Source organism: Tympanuchus pallidicinctus, unplaced genomic scaffold (genome assembly GCF_026119805.1).
Source record: "Tympanuchus pallidicinctus isolate F22 unplaced genomic scaffold, pur_lepc_1.0 scaffold21, whole genome shotgun sequence".
Taxonomy (NCBI): Eukaryota; Metazoa; Chordata; class Aves; order Galliformes; family Phasianidae; genus Tympanuchus; species Tympanuchus pallidicinctus.
The window spans coordinates 9,404,000-9,421,156 of NW_026294733.1; the positions used below are offsets into that span (position 1 = coordinate 9,404,000).

The following is a 17,157-nucleotide window of genomic DNA, read 5'->3' on the forward strand; positions in this document are numbered from 1 at the left end:
TGGGCAGCCTGATCTGGTGGCTGGCAACTCTGCCCAAGGCAGAGGATTGGAACTGGATGATCTTTAGGGTCCCCTCCAGCCTAAGCCATTCTATTATGGAACTTGCATGTGCAGGAGATTACTGTTGTGAAATAGACTTCATTAAATTCTGTTAGTTGTAGTTGAAGATAATATGCTTAAAATACATGCCATAATATTCTTTAAAGAAATTAATATATTGCAATCCATTAAATCTCGCATTTCAGTGTTATGTATGTTTATTTCCATAGGTGGACTTCTTCTACAAATGCTAGCAGAAAATATAGTTGTCCCTTTGTGATCTGACTGATGTTCAAAAAATGCCTCTTATCTGGAGGCAATACGCATCAGACATGTTTAAGCAAGTTTTCCAGGGTTGATTGAAACACCAGTGAATACAAGCAATAAAGAAAGCAGCTGTTGTTCTGTTTTAGCCTCCAAAACGAAATGTGTAACAGTATACTTCCAAAACTATGAATTTATAAGAACTTCAATATTTCTTATTGTTGTTATCTATAATTCAGACAAAAAGAAATTTATGTTCATTAAACATGGAATTTGTGGGCTCTGTTTACATATCAAATTAATTTCAATTGAGTGGGCTAGAAGAATACTTACTGTTGAGTAGAAGGCCTCTTGTACGAAGTAAATGTCGCAGAATGCATTTGAACAAGTTGGTAAATAAACCTAGAAAAATCTCCCTTTGTGGAGATGAGACTTACCTTTCTGTAGTTCAGTTGTAGAGATCAGGTGTTAGAAACCTTCATGTGTCAGAATTGCACCTTTCTTTTCTTGTCACCAGATGTCTTCCCTGCTGTTTGAAGATTCACAACTTTTAGCATCAAAGATTCAACTTTACCTTACTTAGAGTATCCTCTGTAAAATTAGCTTCATCTGTGCTCTCAGTAACAAAGTCAGCACATTTGCTTCTTTCAGGAGGTTTCACATATGATTGGTTGTGAGATGTCAGTGGTCACATGTCCTCTGCTATCACCATTAGTGATTATTCTGCATGTTCATGCATATTCTGCATATAATCAGCCAGGGAAGATGGAAGTACATTGTGAGTCTTCACAGATTCCCTTTTAAACTTGATAGGACGTTAAATTGGTTTGTACTGGTTCTGACAGTCATTAAAGCAGTGTAATCTGTGCTGTGGAGTTTGATCAGATGAGAAATGGAGCAATGTCAGGGAGGGTCAGGATGGGTGCTAGGAAAACTTCACCTGAGGGTGGCTGGACATGGGACAGGCTCCCTGGGCAGCATGGCCCTGAGCTGCCAAAATACAAGGAATGCCTGCATAATGCTCGTAGGCACAGTTTTTGAATTCTGGGTGGTTCTGTGTGGAGCCAAATGAGTTCGACTCAGTGATCCTTGTGGATCTCTTCCAACTTGGGGATATTGTGGGATTCTATCAAAATGAGCAGCAAAACAGGATGAATTGCAAGTGCAAATAGAGAGGGTAGGTGTCTTTAAAGTGGTTCTGTTTTTTGTTGTTGTGGTTTTTTTTTTTTTTTTTTTTTTTGGTTTTTGTTTTTTTTTTTTTTTCTTTTTTGCTAAAGAGATCTAGAATAGGCTGTAGGGAAAGGAAATTAGGCTGAAAGGGGAAAAAAAAGAAAAAAATTAAAACATAGTAAACATTGGGGGAAAATATAGGATGTGCTGTTGGTGCATCTGCAACTTCTAGTTCAGAAATCTCCTTTGCTACACAGACAGATACTTCTGTGATTCTGCTAGAACTGAGTAGTTTAAAATCAGAGGAGAACTCAATGGAAAAATTAAAGCCGGGTTGTTGTTGCGTTGTGTTCCTGCCCTGCTAACAGAGATGATCGCCTTCATTACTTAAGCTCGTCGGCTGGGAGGGAAACGCGGGCTCTGCTCGGTACCTCGCTGCTCTCACAGCCACGGCGCCACCCTGTGCAGTGCCATCGACTGGTAGGGCCAGTACCAGGGAAACGTTCGGTTTTTTATGTTCAGAGCCTTGGAAAACATAATTTCCTGTCAAGGCTTCCTTTCTGTTGATAATGTCATCATTAATTTGTTTTGAATGACACCAGGCCCAAATTCAACACTTTTTTTTTTTTTTTTTTAAGATGGCCCCTCTTGCCCCGTGACCAGTGCCAATCCTGTACATGAAGCATTTATGAACTGCACCTCCCAGGCTCCAAAAGGCTTCAAGCTGGAGCCTAGCAGGGTTTTGGGGCGGCCTAGCCCTAACCATGGGGTTTTTTCAGTGGGTAAGGGTTCATCTTGACTCCTGAGGCTGAGCTCCAGAGAAGCATGGAAGGCGCCGTCGCTGCGTGGCTGTGGAACGCGCCACGGCTGTGGGCGGGAAGCGCGCCCAGCGCGGGCTGCGGGGCGGACCGCGGCCGCTGGTCTCGCGCCCGTTCCCGGCTCGCGTTGAGGTAAACGCTGCTGCCCGGAGCCGGGATGCGAGGAGAGGCTTTTCCCGGCAGATGGGTTGGTTCGCTGGTTTTGCACGAGTCACAACGATTTACAAAAGTTAACGAGCCGCTAAAGAGTGTTTGTTTCCTCCTTTTTGTCAGAACGCTGTTTGCCTGGGAGCGGGGGACAAACCCGTGAGCGAATATCGATCGGTTCTCTACTACCAGGTCAAACAGCCGCGCTGGATGGAGACACTAAAGGTAGAGCGCAGATTGCTGCTGTGCGCCTTCGCTTGGTGCTGCCTCATGTGAGGATAAAACTTCAGCTGCGTGGGAAATAATAACGAACTAAAAAATATTCTTTTGAACCACAAAAAAACCCCCACAAAACTTGTATTTCTTAAGTATCAGCTCTTAGTTATCAAATCTAGCGTTAGTGCCTTTAACTAGAAAATGCTCAGAGACTTCTAGAAGCAGTTCTTAAAAAGCATATCTGAGGCTTGATAGCAAGCATGATGACTTTCTAAAGACGCCTGCTGAAGGTGATATTGCCACGTTCAGCGAGCCTGCTGCTACAGCCGGGTGCTCTGCTGAGGGTGGGGACGGAAAGGAAGTGCTTTTTGAATAGGAAGACATTGAAATCTGTGTTTCCACCCTTATATGAAATAGGTTACGTCACTACTAACAGTAGATCCCCTCAGACAGTGTAGTCGATGTGAAGAATATTATTTAGTCAGAGTTTTAAAGGGAGGGTGAGTTGTAAATAAGTACAAGGGAGTGCAAGTCTGAAGTTTTAGCATTATTAGCTTGATATTATTAGTAGTATTTTAAGAATTGGCCTCTTGTTGAGTATTTTGTTGTCGTAAGTAGGAATGGTAACTAAAGAAAAAAGCAGTCATTCTGATATTCTACTCAAGGATGTGGAAAAAATTGATCACAATTTATTTTCTGCTTTTATTAAAGGTAGCAGTTCCTATTGAAGACATGCAAAGGGTGCATCTGCGCTTCATGTTCAGACACAGGTCATCTCAAGAGTGTAAGTGGGGAATTTTTTCTTTTGTGAGGTGTGATTAACTGACTGATAGTCAACTGCAAATATTGGTTTTGCAGCTAAAGATAAAGGAGAAAAGAATTTTGCAATGGCCTACATAAGGCTAATGAAGGAGGATGGAACAACTCTTCAGGATGGCATCCATGATTTGTCAGTCCTAAAGGTATTGATTTTTTTTTTTTTCTCCTTTTTTCCTGACTGAGACTATTCTAAAAATATATTGTCTTTGACTGCATTTTATTATTCTGTCTAAGACAAAAACATTCTTTATCTCTTAAAAATAAAAGTATGCAACTCCTGTGGCTATTAAACATTATACTGTGTTTTAATTGCAAAGAATTTATGGAAGAACAATGGGAGACAGTTACTCTTCCTCCTGTTTTTATTGGATTTTATCTAATTTTGACCTTCTGAATTAAAAAGTCATGTGAAAACTGAATACCTGGAAATGTGCCATTGTTCTGGCTGAAAAGAGATTCCTCTCTTCATGGAATGTAATCTCTTACTTTGTGTTTGTTGGTTTGGTGGTTTTTTGTTTTGTTGTTGTTGTTGTTGATTGTTTTTGGTGAAGAAGTGGGAATTGAAAAACCAGGGATTGGTGCTAATATACATGATTTTTTTATATGGATGAGATTGTTTTCAGTAACCTAGTTTGCCATACCAAATAGTAAGTGAGATGCATACAACTGAAAGTTGTTTACATACTCCAACAAAAAATAATGCTAATATATAGCTATTTATTTGCTTTTTACACATCAAATTGGCAAATATTTAGACAAAAATAGTGTGGTAACCGTATTGTATGACTAGTTAATGTTGGTTATGAAGCTTCATCTAATTAATCCCTACTTTAACTCTGCATAATTTTATTTTTTTTTTAATTAAGGCCATAGAAACATAGTTTTTGTTTACTTTTGCAGGAAGTACAAAGTAAGTTTATTTTTAAATTCAATGGCATTAAATATGTGATAAAAGCTATGTTATTTTTCAGGGTGACAGTAAAAAAATGGAGGATGCTAGTGCATATTTGACATTGCCTTCTACACGTCTACATATAGAGAATAAAGCAGCAACCCTAGGGAGAAACTCCAGTATTGCAGGAGGGCTCTCAGTAAGCTCACGAGATGCGTTTTATATTTCAACTCTTGTTTGTTCTACAAAGTTAACTCAGAATGGTATGTATCTTCTCAATAGGTAGAAATTTTAGGAAGAACATTTCTGCACAAATGAAAAATCACATCTTGAATTTCAATGTTTGTCAATTGTTTTTTGATAGTGGGCTTACTAGGTCTACTGAAGTGGCGCATGAAGCCAGAGCTGCTGCAGGAGAACCTGGAAAAACTGAAGATTGTGGATGGAGAAGAAGTTGTGAAAGTATATCTTTTGTTGGAATTTTGCAAATACTGGGCAACAGTGCAATACTGGATTCCTTTCTGAATGCTTTTATTAGCTTTCTGCTCTTTCTTTAACTTACTCTAGTGGTTTATGCTCTGTATGTGGACGTGTGTGTATAAACAGATGATCACAAGCTTACATTATGCTGATAAAGACAGACTTTAGCCACAAGACAGTATCAATAGTATTCTGTTGTGAAATATGCAGAACATTTCTGAAACAGGAGTAAATGATCCTGTTTAAGATAAATTCTCCATTCTGATGGAGGAAGAAAAAGAAACAGCAGTTTCCAAAATGACCAAAATTGATTATAAGATAAATATGAAAAGAGAATTTTGCTCTCAAATCTGAAATGAGAGAGGAACAAATAAGTAGTCCTTGTTAGATTTAACAAGAATTAAACTAACCAGGAATGTAGTGTTCAGATTAGGAGTCTTGTTTGTTTGTTTGTTTGTATGTCTTGTTTTTTAAATAAAAGCAGCAGATGTCTCTCTTGAGTTTCTTTAGGAGGAAGGTGAATTTACTTCAGAAGAAACAAACAAAAACCCACAGATTATCCCTCTCCTCCCAGATGAAACAAAATTTTTGTTTTGCCAAAAATAAAAACCCACAAACACTTGGTTGTCCAATCACTGAGGAGCCTTCCTTCAATTTAAAGGTTTTTGAATCAGGCCACAGAAGTAAGAAGTGTGGTTTTAACCACCTTCTGTAGGTAACGGTAGCAACTCCTAATTTGTATCATTAAGGAACTAGGAATGCTGTTTTAGGTAGCTATACGTAGTTCATATAATATTTTTAGCTCAATTCCATAAGCTTTGAGCTAAGTGTGTATTGTTGCTTGTTCACGTCTGAGGATTTAAGTTCATCATTTAAGGAAACTAGAGCCAAAATCTTCAGAAGTGTGTTCTGAATTTATCTCGTGTTTCAGCGAAGGTCTCTAAAAACTCCAACTTGGGAAACACAAAATTGCCTGTCTGTAAACTCAGTTGTGCATTTTTCAAGCTGAACTGCTTGTCAGTTGATGATTTAATGTTTTTTATAGTTTCTCCAGGATACTCTGGATGCCTTGTTTAACATCATGATGGAACATTCCCACAGTAATGAGTATGATATCCTTGTCTTTGATGCACTGGTAAGAACCAACAATGAAAGATTTAAGCTGTCAAAGAAAAAAACTCTATGAATGTGAATGAATATCAAATTGCTTATCTCAAGAAATTGCCCTTAAATTCTCAACAAGATAACAGGATATTATTATTTGGTAAACAATTCTTTTAAACCTATGAAACTTTTAAAATGGTGGATTATCACAAAATCTTCAGCAGACTGAATGTTTTCATCTAAACTGTGACTTTATGGAAAATGCTAATTGTATCTCCTTCTACCTAGATATATATCATAGGACTCATTGCAGACCGTAAGTTTCAACATTTTAACACTGTTTTGGAAGCATATATCCAACAGCATTTTAGTGCAACCTTGGCATACAAGTAAGTTGTTTTGGTTTTTGTTTTCCTTTTTATTTCTTCTAAAATCTCTGCAATCAAATTTAAGGAGAGGAAATCCTATTTGTGGATTTTCTGAAGTAATTATAACATTCATTTTGATACTGCTTTTTGCTCATCTGCAAACAGAAAAGGCCTATGATAAATAGTTACAGGTTATGAGTAAAATTAATTAACAAAAAGATGGACTTGGGGTTAAATAATTTTTTGTGGTTCATTTTTTCTCTTATCTGGATTTTGTTGCTGTGTCTGTACTTCACTTATGTCCTGTGAAATTTGCCAAAAGATGCTGTGCTATACATCCTCTCCATTTGCATTCCTGTTTCTAATCTGAAGTGCTTTAAGTGAGCAATGTGTTCAACCACTTAGGTGTGTTTCCACATATTGTCTTACAGCAAACAAACCCATAGGGAAAAAAATGTTTGTGAACTGTCAATTCTTCATATGCAATTCACTGTCCAGTATTGCACCAGAAATTCTTAGGCACAGTGAAATGGAATTTTTTTTTTTTTTACTACATTGTCTGTTGTGAACTGAAGTCTTATTGTGGTTATGGCAGTGGGAAGTAGAGTCAGGGACAGAATTTTGTGGATTTTATGGAGCTTAAAGATAATGCTCAAAGGGGAAGACTAACATTAGTAGAGACCAGAAACAGTAGAGATGCATTGTGCAGTAAATTTAATACTAGATTCCTTTGTCTAACTACTTTTTCAGGTGATGGTAGGATAAAATTCCTTTGTCTTATGAAGCAAGATGATGCCACAGTTTCTGTTAATCTCTGGGAAGTGCTAACAGGATGTATGAATAGATAGATATATTTCATCTGCCCGAAGTCTTGTTCTGGCTATTCACTGGGGTGATGGATTGAAGCAGAACTCTAATCAAGGATTTGAATAATAGATGAAAGATCTTAGCTGAAAGCTTGGAATCGTTGAGAACATATTGTTCTGCTCTGTGCTGGATATTCTGCAGTTCCAGCTTAGAATGAAATGTGCCTCAGATGTTACATTAGAACATAAGATTGCTTGCAGTGCACAATCAATCCTTTCTCATGTTCCAGGAAAGCTGGGTCAGCTTTATTGTTTTCGGAAAGCTCAAGCAACAAGCAACAAACTACACAGTCTTTATTTGTTTTTCATTCCATATATAATTTGTAATTAGCATATGCAATTCAATGCTTTCTACTGTTGTGGAAGTAGAGGAGGTTGGGTATGAAACTTCTCAGGTCAGGCTGATTTGTTTAAAGTACACGAGACTTTCCTAGCTGGTATTTTCTTATGATTTAATCAAAGTTATGGAATTGAAAATCATGTTATGATTGTTCCAAAAATCTTGAATTTTTTGGCATCACTGGTTCCTCACATGTGAAAGATAAATTATTTTTAAAACAGAATTTATTTAAAATAGAATTTATGACATAGAGATAACTGTATGTGATCTAATTCATAGTTAGGAAGGAGACGCTGTGCCTCAGACATACAACAACTGCATTTTCTTCTCTGTGAATGTGTCCCTAGATTTGTGGGAAGAAATTGACTGTAGGACACTGCTTTTATCCCTGGTGTTTTGTAGCTACAGTTGTCTGGATTTGGAGTGTGGGTAATTATTTTGTGATCAAACATGGGTCTGATGATTTTTATAGGAGTACTTTATGTGAAGTATTATCAACAAAGGACTGGCTCTCCTTGTCTCAGATTTTCCTTACTGGTCATTCATTCCCAGTGTCCAAGTGAAACATAAGATCTTATAGAGCCTTATGCCTCTGGAGATTTGAGCAGATAGGTCGCTTTGGGTGCGAGGTAGGAAAATTGATAGTAGGTGGAAATATGTTGCCAGTTCAGCAACAGATTAACTTTGATCAGTAGCTTTCCTACGGAGGTAGTTGTCATTGAGGCATTTTCTGATGCTAGCAATGATTCATTGCTAATTATCTTCACTTCAGAGTAACTTGAAGAGTTTTGTCATAGCTTGTAGTTGGAACCCAGTGTCTACAGATGCTACTAATTAGACCAGTTAAACTTGTCGTTCAGCCAAGAAAGGAAGTTCTGTTGAAAGTCATTCCTAAATAAGTGTTTTGACTCCAAGAGTGTCTTGCTCCAATTTCCAGGGGGGAGAGGAGCTTCTTTTAATAGATGCCTGATGGTGAGATTAAGACACAACGGGTCAGATGTTAGCCCAACCAGTTTATTGCAAATCCTAGTTGTTCAGGGAGATAGTGAAGGGAAGACAGGTGATAGAAAAGAGAGGAAATAAAAGCAAGGAGTCTTTGTAGGAAGCAAGATAGAGATAGTCAACACAGTTGGTCCGTGTGCTTCATAGTTCAGACGTTAATCTTCAGTAGTGATGTGTTGTCAGGGATGGTTGTTTGGTTGACAGCGATGATGGAAACCCTTTCCAAAGGGAGTACAAAGGCCAAAGTGGTTGAGTCAGCTCCTTTTGGAGTGACAGCTCCTTGTTCCCATCTTCTGGGCCTTGCCAGCAGATAAGAGGGAGCATGGAGGTGCCAACTTGTATTTTACCTTCACAGGATACAATGGTATCGTTCCCCACTCTCCCATAGCAGCCGGAGTTATTTGGTCGCAGACCAGATCTTCTGCCAGTAAACAGCCCTGAGCAATCTCTTCTGGAGGCAAACAGCTCCATAGAAATGCTTTCAAATGTAAAATTGTTCACATAGTGATGTTGGCTGCCGCACGGCAACACTCACTACTCATCTCCTAGTTAAGTCAGAATCTTATTGCAAGAAATGCCTCGGAAAGCAAGCTCTGAGCCAAAAAAAGGGCTCAGACAATGAGATGATACGATCTTACGGCCAAACTGTGATGTCTTCTTTCTGTTTATGTTTAGTCATCCATTTGTACCTTGTTTATAGAGTTCTGGGATGTCTTAACATTGAGAATTGAGGAACCCTCCATGGACTGACATTGCACATAAGTCAGATAAATTTTATTCTAGCTCACCACAGAGCTGTGAACTCAGAGAAGCAATACAGAGGAATAAATAGAAATCACAATAGATATTGTGCCACAGTTGCCCGAAAGGCTGAGATTATGGAACTTCAGTCCTGCAGCTGGAGATAAGATGGTGCACTGGGGCTGAGGTTGTGTCTGTTATATGCACATAAATACATGTGTATATGTACATTCTGTGCATTAGCTAGGCATTACTGGAGTTGTTATTTCCATGTGAAAATGTCAAAATGCAATAATTCACTTCATGAAGTTTCATCAGCAGAGCTGGTGAACTGTTAAATTTTTCAAGAAGCAAGCGCTCGTTTGATTTTTTTGGTTGTTGTTTTTGTTTATTTATGGTAGGGAATAGTATGTTCCCCTCCCTTTATTGATCTATGGGGAAAATTAAACTAACAGAACATCAATTATGGCTTCAGCCCTTCTTATTGCCACACTAGAATGAAGATTACATCATTTAAAGCATTTTTAAAGATGCTTCCAGTATTGTTTGAACTTATGCTGCTGGGATGAGATTTTGGTGTTTGTGCAGTTAAAAATTTCCTCCTTATTTCTTCTGTAGTGATATAATTTATGTGACATAAACATAAAAATAAATGTTATGTGTGTGCTAGATTAAGCATAAATATTCACAGAGTTGTCAAAAGAGGTTATTTTAAAAAGTTTTTCTTAACTACAGGAAACTGATGAGTGTTCTGAAGACTTACTTGGATATTTCTAGCCGTGGAGAGCAATGTGAACCTATCTTAAGAACTCTGAAGGCACTAGAATATGTTTTCAAATTCATTGTTAGATCCAGAACATTATTTTCACAGTAAGTACCCAAGCTACTGCCATGTAACTATCAGTGCAATATCACAGAATAATAGACTTATGAATCAGAAAAAGTTGACTGGAAAATAGAACTATAGTTTTCATTTTTTGCAAGTAAACCACAAAAACTTTCTGATGCTGCAACAGGTCTGAGATACAGGCTTTGATGAAATAACCTTTTTTTTTTTTTGGAGTGGCAAACCTCAAATAATTGCTGTCTGATTTGCAGTGTAAGTCCCAGAGATGCATGTAGTAATGGCCAGTTTGAAAGGCTGATTATCTGTAGTATCAGATGGGTTGGCCTAGCACCAACGGATGGCCAAACGTTGTGACAGATAACTTAAAGCTGGATGTTTATTCTTGAGATATAACTGTGTTCAGCAGCTCAGGCTATGCAGAGAACAAGGTAATTTTCAGTAATTATTGTACAACTGAACGTAGTTTGGAGTCGATTTGAAATTTATAGGAAAGACTCAGGCAAACAGATGAAGCATATTGTTTATGAGTTGAATTTAGGCATGGGAAAAAGGGAGCAGAGAAGAATAAAGGAAGTGGAAGCGGAAAACTTACACCACAGTATTGATAAACTCCACTTCCTCCACTAGCCCTTACAGTCTGTAATCTCTGTCTGTATCCTGCAGATCCCTTCTACATCTTTTCTCTCTTCATTTCTGCTCTTTCCACTTATGTTCAGCTGCTTTCCCCATAGAACTTGTTCTGTTGCCCCCCTGACGTGTGCCAAAGGTATGCAATGCCAGAAGATTTGTAATGGCAAACTCAGGTTTGTGGGTAACCCAGCTGTTAGTTTTATGCTCGTGATTGGCAGCCAACAGAATAGATCTGTGCCATTCTTATCTACCTTTTGGTCAATGGGAGCTCTAATACAGCTTTTCTGTTATTCTACTGCTCATTTTTCAAAAAATCCATGTAAGTTTGGTGTCTTGTGAAATTAATTGTGTTGTGTGATAGACTGAAATTTTGGCCAAAATAGTGGATTTAAAAGACATGGGCTGCAGGTACATAGTCCCTCAGAAATATTCTTGACCATAAGAACTTTCTGTTTCTAAATGGATCCACGCAAACAAGATGAGAAGCTGTATAAACAAAATGAACGGTGATCCTGAGAATAGAAGTTTAAAAGTAGTTCCAAAACTTTAATTTTTTTTTTTTAAATAGATGTCCTAGCAAAAACAGGTATTGAGAGCCTTGCAGGAGGAAGCATTCTGTAGGGGATAATGGGACAATTGTTGCAAGGCTGAAGGACAGAAGCCAGAGTTGTTTGTATGTTTGTTTTTGCTTGGAAAGCTTTACTCTCCATCTTAATTTGTCATATTAGCAAGCAGCATGAATGTGCACATTGAACAGTCCCTGGTGAACCAGGTTACTGCAATATGGTGCCTATTCCATTGATTAGCTGTACGTATTTACACCTTCTAGTTTGCCTTGTAACTACCTTAACTGAAGGTCTGAAACTCCAGGTTCAGTCTGACAATTACTATTATACACAGTAAATGCTCTGGTTTAGCTTTAGCTGTCGACTAAACCAGGAAAACAGTAAACACTCTCATTTGATGCTGTATAGCCATTTCTAGCTGTTACCATTGAATCATTGAAATGAAGGAAATCTGGAAGAAATGGATTAAAGTAATTTCTTCTCATGAAAAGAGTTAGTATTTAGAACTGAAGTAATTAATTGTCAGACTGAGAGAAGACATCTCAGAGGCAAATATTTTGAATTAATAGAGCTAATATAGATTTTTCTCTTGGTAAGTGAAATGAACTCTTTTTACCTTTTCTAGTGACTTCACATCTGACAGGTTTCTCTCTTTACAGCCTTTTTTGAAAAACAAAAAACAAAAAACCCCACAACTTTTTGAAAATGTAATTATGTTGTATTCAAGCTGAAGAACACCTACTCAATACAGTGGATAACAGTTAAAACCCGTGGCTGAAATATCAATATATGTAATATTATACTGACTTCTAAAAAGTATTTTTAAGTTAATTTTGAACCTGGCACATTTGGAGCTATGTTTTTATTTCTAATTCTGAAATGATAACCTAGTGCCTGTCCTAACAGATTATATGAAGGCAAAGAACAAACAGAATTTGAAGAATCTATGAGGAGGCTGTTTGAATCCATCAATAACCTGATGAAAAGCCAACATAAAACTACCATTTTGTTGCAGGTTGGTGTGTGTGCTTGGCACAAATTAAGTCTGTTTATGATTTTTGTAGTATGATTTTGCAGTATTTTGTTTGTTGTTTGTTTATCAAAATTGAGGGTAAGACACTGTTAGGTAAATTTATGGTCTGTTTCTCTTCTGTAACTGTCCTTTACTGAAAATTTCTTAATAAAGTTGACGCAGAAAAAGCCAAAAGAAGATACATTTACATCATTTTTAGCACACAGTCCTGGAGTGAAAAAATGAACATGTGGATGTTAGAATTTCTTGAGGAATCCAGGAAGGTGTGGCCTCCACTGAGAGTTTCTTCAGGTAGTGCTAAACAGGAAGTTCTTCCATTGTAGTTTGAGGAGTAAAGATTGAGAAGTAAAGTATTGGCATTTTGAAGATATGAGATTTAAGCATCTGAAAATAGGATCGTGTCAGTTCTATTTATTCTCACTTTTTGCATCAGGTGCTTTAAGGAAACAGGAAGAGGAGGAGCTACTAAGGCCATTAATTATCAAATAGTTGATATGTAGTTCTGCATTCAAATAGGAAACAGTCAGAGCTGTGCACTTCAAGTCGGAAGCAGATCTTACTGGATAACTGCAATATTGGTGCTTCATACATTCTTTGCTACAAGGAGGTTGTATTGGGCTTGAATTTTCCTGAATTTATGATTTGATTCCTTTTGCTTTGAGACCTACTAGGAAGTAGAAGGCAATGGATTTTTTTCTGCTCTGAATAAATGTTCCAGGTGGTTGACTTTTTGGAGAGTTGTATTCTCTGATACTTTGCCTGGAATTATACGTGCCTGCTAAAGAACTAAGCATAAATACTACTTTGATTGTATTTGAATTGCTTTACACTGAGTTTAAGAGACTTAAATAGTCAAGATTTGTGTTCCATTTGTTCCTTGTTTACAGAGTTTTTGAGACCACCTTTGATGCATGGTAGTAGTTCATTATTTAAAAACTTTTTTTTGTTGTTAATTCAGCTTGTAAATGGTTGTAGTTCAGGTATGTGTGGACTTCAGGAGGTAATGGAAGCCCTCCTGTTTGGCATTTTTGAAATTTATCTGGGTTTTGTAAAGCTGAAAGTGCCTTCTCATTTACTTCTTACGTTAGGTATAAACAAATGACCCAAAGCAAGAGTTGTGTCTATTGGCAAGGCAGGCAGGAAACTCCACTACTCTCAGTAGAAGTAAAGCATGAAATTTCAGCGTGCATTTTCTAGATAATGTGTTCAATCTGTCTTTCAGGGTACACCATATTACCTAGAAGGAAAGACAATAAACCTTCACATACTCCACATTTTTGGAATTTGTTCCTACTTCATTTAACAAACCATGATGTACCAAAGGTGGAACTGGCCTGTTATAAAAAATTAAAGCTATATCAGAAACAAACTGTTCAGTAAGTTAGTTCCCAGCAGAATGTTAGCTGTAAGTTACACCTTTGAGTTATGTAATGAACTGAAGCTGCTATTAGTTTTATAATTCTTTTACTCTGAACCAGGCAGAGATTAATTGAATGAAAGCTTAATACCCTTAATTTTCTTCACTTTATAGCAGCATGCAGATGTGATTTATTATTTGTAGGCATTTTCTTAAATGCTCAGTTCATAGAATCATAGAATAAGTTGGATTGGAAGGCACCTCAAGGATGATCAAGCTCCAAGCCCCTTGCTCAGGAGGGCCACCAAGCTCCACATTTAATGCTAGACTAGGCTGCAAGCAGAAGTTCATAATGGCAGCACAGATTAGCTGTAGCTTTTACCCAGTAAGCAAAAAATTCATACTGTGGTCTTAATTTTGATAGTCAAAAATGCACGTGGCAGGTAGAAATTCAGTTTTCAGCTGAAGCAGGGACAGAAAACAGCTGATTTGTTTCAGAGAAAGGACTGTCTCTTGGTGTTGTTTCTCTTGTCAACCAACTATTGCATTATGATTGAATCTTTGTTTCAAAAAAATAAAAATAAAACTAAAAATCACTTCATGAGGTATTGTATTAAGATGTCATGCAAAATTTCAGCCTGACAGAAGAAATCCAAATTTGTCACTTTGTTTTATGTGCTTCTGTTTCAGTGCTTTTATTCAGTGCTTTGCATTGTGTTTGCTCTACGCGCAGATAAACCTACAGAATTAACACAATCTGTGTTCTGGTTCAGGTTGCTGCCTTGAAGTACATCCCATCAGTCCTTCATGATGTTGAAATGGTGTTTGATGCCAAGTTACTGAGGTGAGCTGATTCTGAACCTTTCCTAAATGTATCACATGGTCATGTGTAACGTGGCATACATTGTAACACTAATTCCTACCTGGAATAAATGTCTATGAATTGACTTTTTATTTACTGAGGTCCAGTTCTTAAGTAACTCAATGAAATGTCCAAGTGGAATAACTTATCAGTTTTGTTGTTTTTTTTCTCCTTGAATAAATTCTATTCAAGAGAACCAAATCTCATTTTAGCAGCTTGAAATGATTACCTTTATTTGTCAAAGATGAATTGCCTCCAGTACATTAAAAAACATCTTTATTGCATCGGGAGAAAAAAATAATCTAACTTCACACTGCTCCAAGTGATTGTGACATGAGAAATAAGTCAAAATCTTAAAAAGAAGTAAATGTTTAGAACCATATAGCATTTTGCTCTTGCTATTTTTTTTTATTAAACTGTGGCATGTGTGTTTATGGCACTTATCCTTTCCATGCAGCCAACTGCTATATGAATTTTACACTTGTATTCCTCCGGTGAAGCTCCAGAAGCAGAAGGTGCAGTCCATGAGGGAAATCGTGCGCAGCAACCTTTTTAAAAAGCAAGGTAAGTACTGAATGCCTTTAGGGCTTAAAATAAATGAGAGTGAAAATGTTGACTTCTGTTTTGTGTAACTCATGTTTGAAATTCAGTAGAACTAACAGTCCCCATGACTGGCCATCAGAATCTTCAGATCTCCAAAAAGAAACTGCTAGGTCCTCTTAAGTCCTAGCTGTGACCAGTAGTTAGAGTGAGCTGCTGGCTTTGTGGGAGAAAATCTGGTTTAGTGTTTTCTGTGTATCTTCAAACAACTTATTTAGGTAACTGTACTTCAGCTGTCACACACAAATATTTGTAAACTCAAGCAGAAACATCACAACAGAATAATGTCTCCATTAATGTGCCTTTTCAAAGCTGACACTTTCCCCATTCATAAAAACCTTTCCATCAATGTGAAAAATAAATTCCTGGCTCTGGTTTTTAAGTTCACTTTGAGCATGCCTGGGGACTTCTGCTCCATGATCGCTCCTCAGCTCTCTTGAACTGATCAAGATTAACTGTAAAGTCAACGTTTGTTTACTAAGCTTCTGAAGAAATACTGTGTTCTAGGAAGTAACCAGGGGCTTATTGTTCCTTTCTTAAATTTTCTTAACTGTTTTTCTGAGTACTTCAAATGATAATAATAAACCTATTCTCTAATACTATGGGAGTGTGAGTTCCAGAAGCCTGACCTACGGAGAGGGTTTCCAGCTTTTTATCTAATGGCAATTGTGCAAAGCATCTGTACTGCCAAAGAAGAAGGAACATGGAACTCACAGAAATAATTTCATATCTTTCCTCTAATATAATGGTATATATATGTATATTCTTTGAACCCCACTGTAAGCATTCTAGTGAAGTAGAAACATGAATTGAAACCCTGTGCAGACAACTGATGATACATGGGACTTCTACCTAGGTGAAGAAAAATTTGAAGTGTGCTATGGTGTAGCTTAGCAACAGTTCACGGATAGCTATTCTGGAAACAGTTGCAACAGTGGTAGCAGGTAGTACTGCTGTATAGTTACAGAGAAGGATACAGTAAAAATGCTGTGACTTGTATGCTGTTAACTCTTCTCCTCTTACTGAAGATTGGGACATTGCTTCTTAATTTGGTTATTTAGGTCAACATCTTTACTGACAAATGTGAACAACTATGATCTTGCAGTTGTTAGAAATATGTGATTTCAGTTAATTACTGAAAAACAAAATTTACCAGCAAGAGGGATGTTCACAGCAAGTAATAGCAAATATTGGAGTTGGATACCTGGATTCAAACTGGAGGGTTTAGATTCCCTTTGCAGTACTTGGAGACAGATGAAATTGACAGAAGAGCTGTTCTCTTCCTCGTGTAGTCTCTGTAAGTGAATGTGTTTCCAGAAATTGCTGCAGGGTGAAGAGTTATCTATGTCTTTTTGTTACCTATGTTATATGGGAGATATTTAATTTACCCCAGGGGTATATGCTGTCACGAGTGCATTTACAACATGATAAGATCATACATAGAAGCATTTATTTTGGAGATGAAGCAGTGTGGTAATTTTTTTGTAATAGATTTTTGTACACAATTGTTAAAGAACTAGAACTTGGATTCTAATCCAGTGTTGAGAACACCATTCTCACAAAGAATTGCTCAGAGAGTGTGCAGGTATTATGGATCTGAAGGCAGTGTCTGGTTCTCAAAACAGAACAATTATTTTGAGCAAATTCATAGTTTGGAGTGTTTGTGACAGAAGCGTAAGTATGCATATGGAGACCACAAAAGTGGTCTTGAATGTATGTGGTAATCTTAACACATCTGTGTAGCACTTGAAATATAGAATATTTGAAGTGCTATGTGAAATTGGGAGCATTCTGTAAGCTGGTGCTAATTGTCAGAGGAGCATCATCCTGCTTGAGAGCCTCCTCCCATTAGGCAGGAGTGTGACACAGGCACGATATTGCCTAAGGTTGCAGCTGCCATTTAAGTATGATTTATCTTTTCCTTCATAAATGCTCAGTGTTTAATGCTTTCAAAGCTGGTTATTAACCAAAGTTTTGCCTTAGGTTTAACCTCACA

The 17,157-nt window shown here is 37.4% G+C and overlaps 1 protein-coding gene across 1 annotated transcript in view; it reads left to right on the plus strand.

Moving 5' to 3' along the window:
• Positions 1-17,157, plus strand: part of DOCK2 (dedicator of cytokinesis 2) — a 153,837-nt gene that overhangs the window by 26,156 nt on the left and 110,524 nt on the right. Inside the window, exons 15-25 of the mRNA XM_052684869.1 lie at positions 2,565-2,663; positions 3,366-3,438; positions 3,513-3,616; positions 4,445-4,628; positions 4,730-4,827; positions 5,891-5,980; positions 6,238-6,338; positions 10,002-10,136; positions 12,216-12,324; positions 14,473-14,543; positions 15,019-15,125. Of these exons, the coding sequence (XP_052540829.1) occupies positions 2,565-2,663; positions 3,366-3,438; positions 3,513-3,616; positions 4,445-4,628; positions 4,730-4,827; positions 5,891-5,980; positions 6,238-6,338; positions 10,002-10,136; positions 12,216-12,324; positions 14,473-14,543; positions 15,019-15,125 (1,171 nt within the window). The remainder of the gene's footprint in view (positions 1-2,564; positions 2,664-3,365; positions 3,439-3,512; positions 3,617-4,444; positions 4,629-4,729; positions 4,828-5,890; positions 5,981-6,237; positions 6,339-10,001; positions 10,137-12,215; positions 12,325-14,472; positions 14,544-15,018; positions 15,126-17,157) is intronic.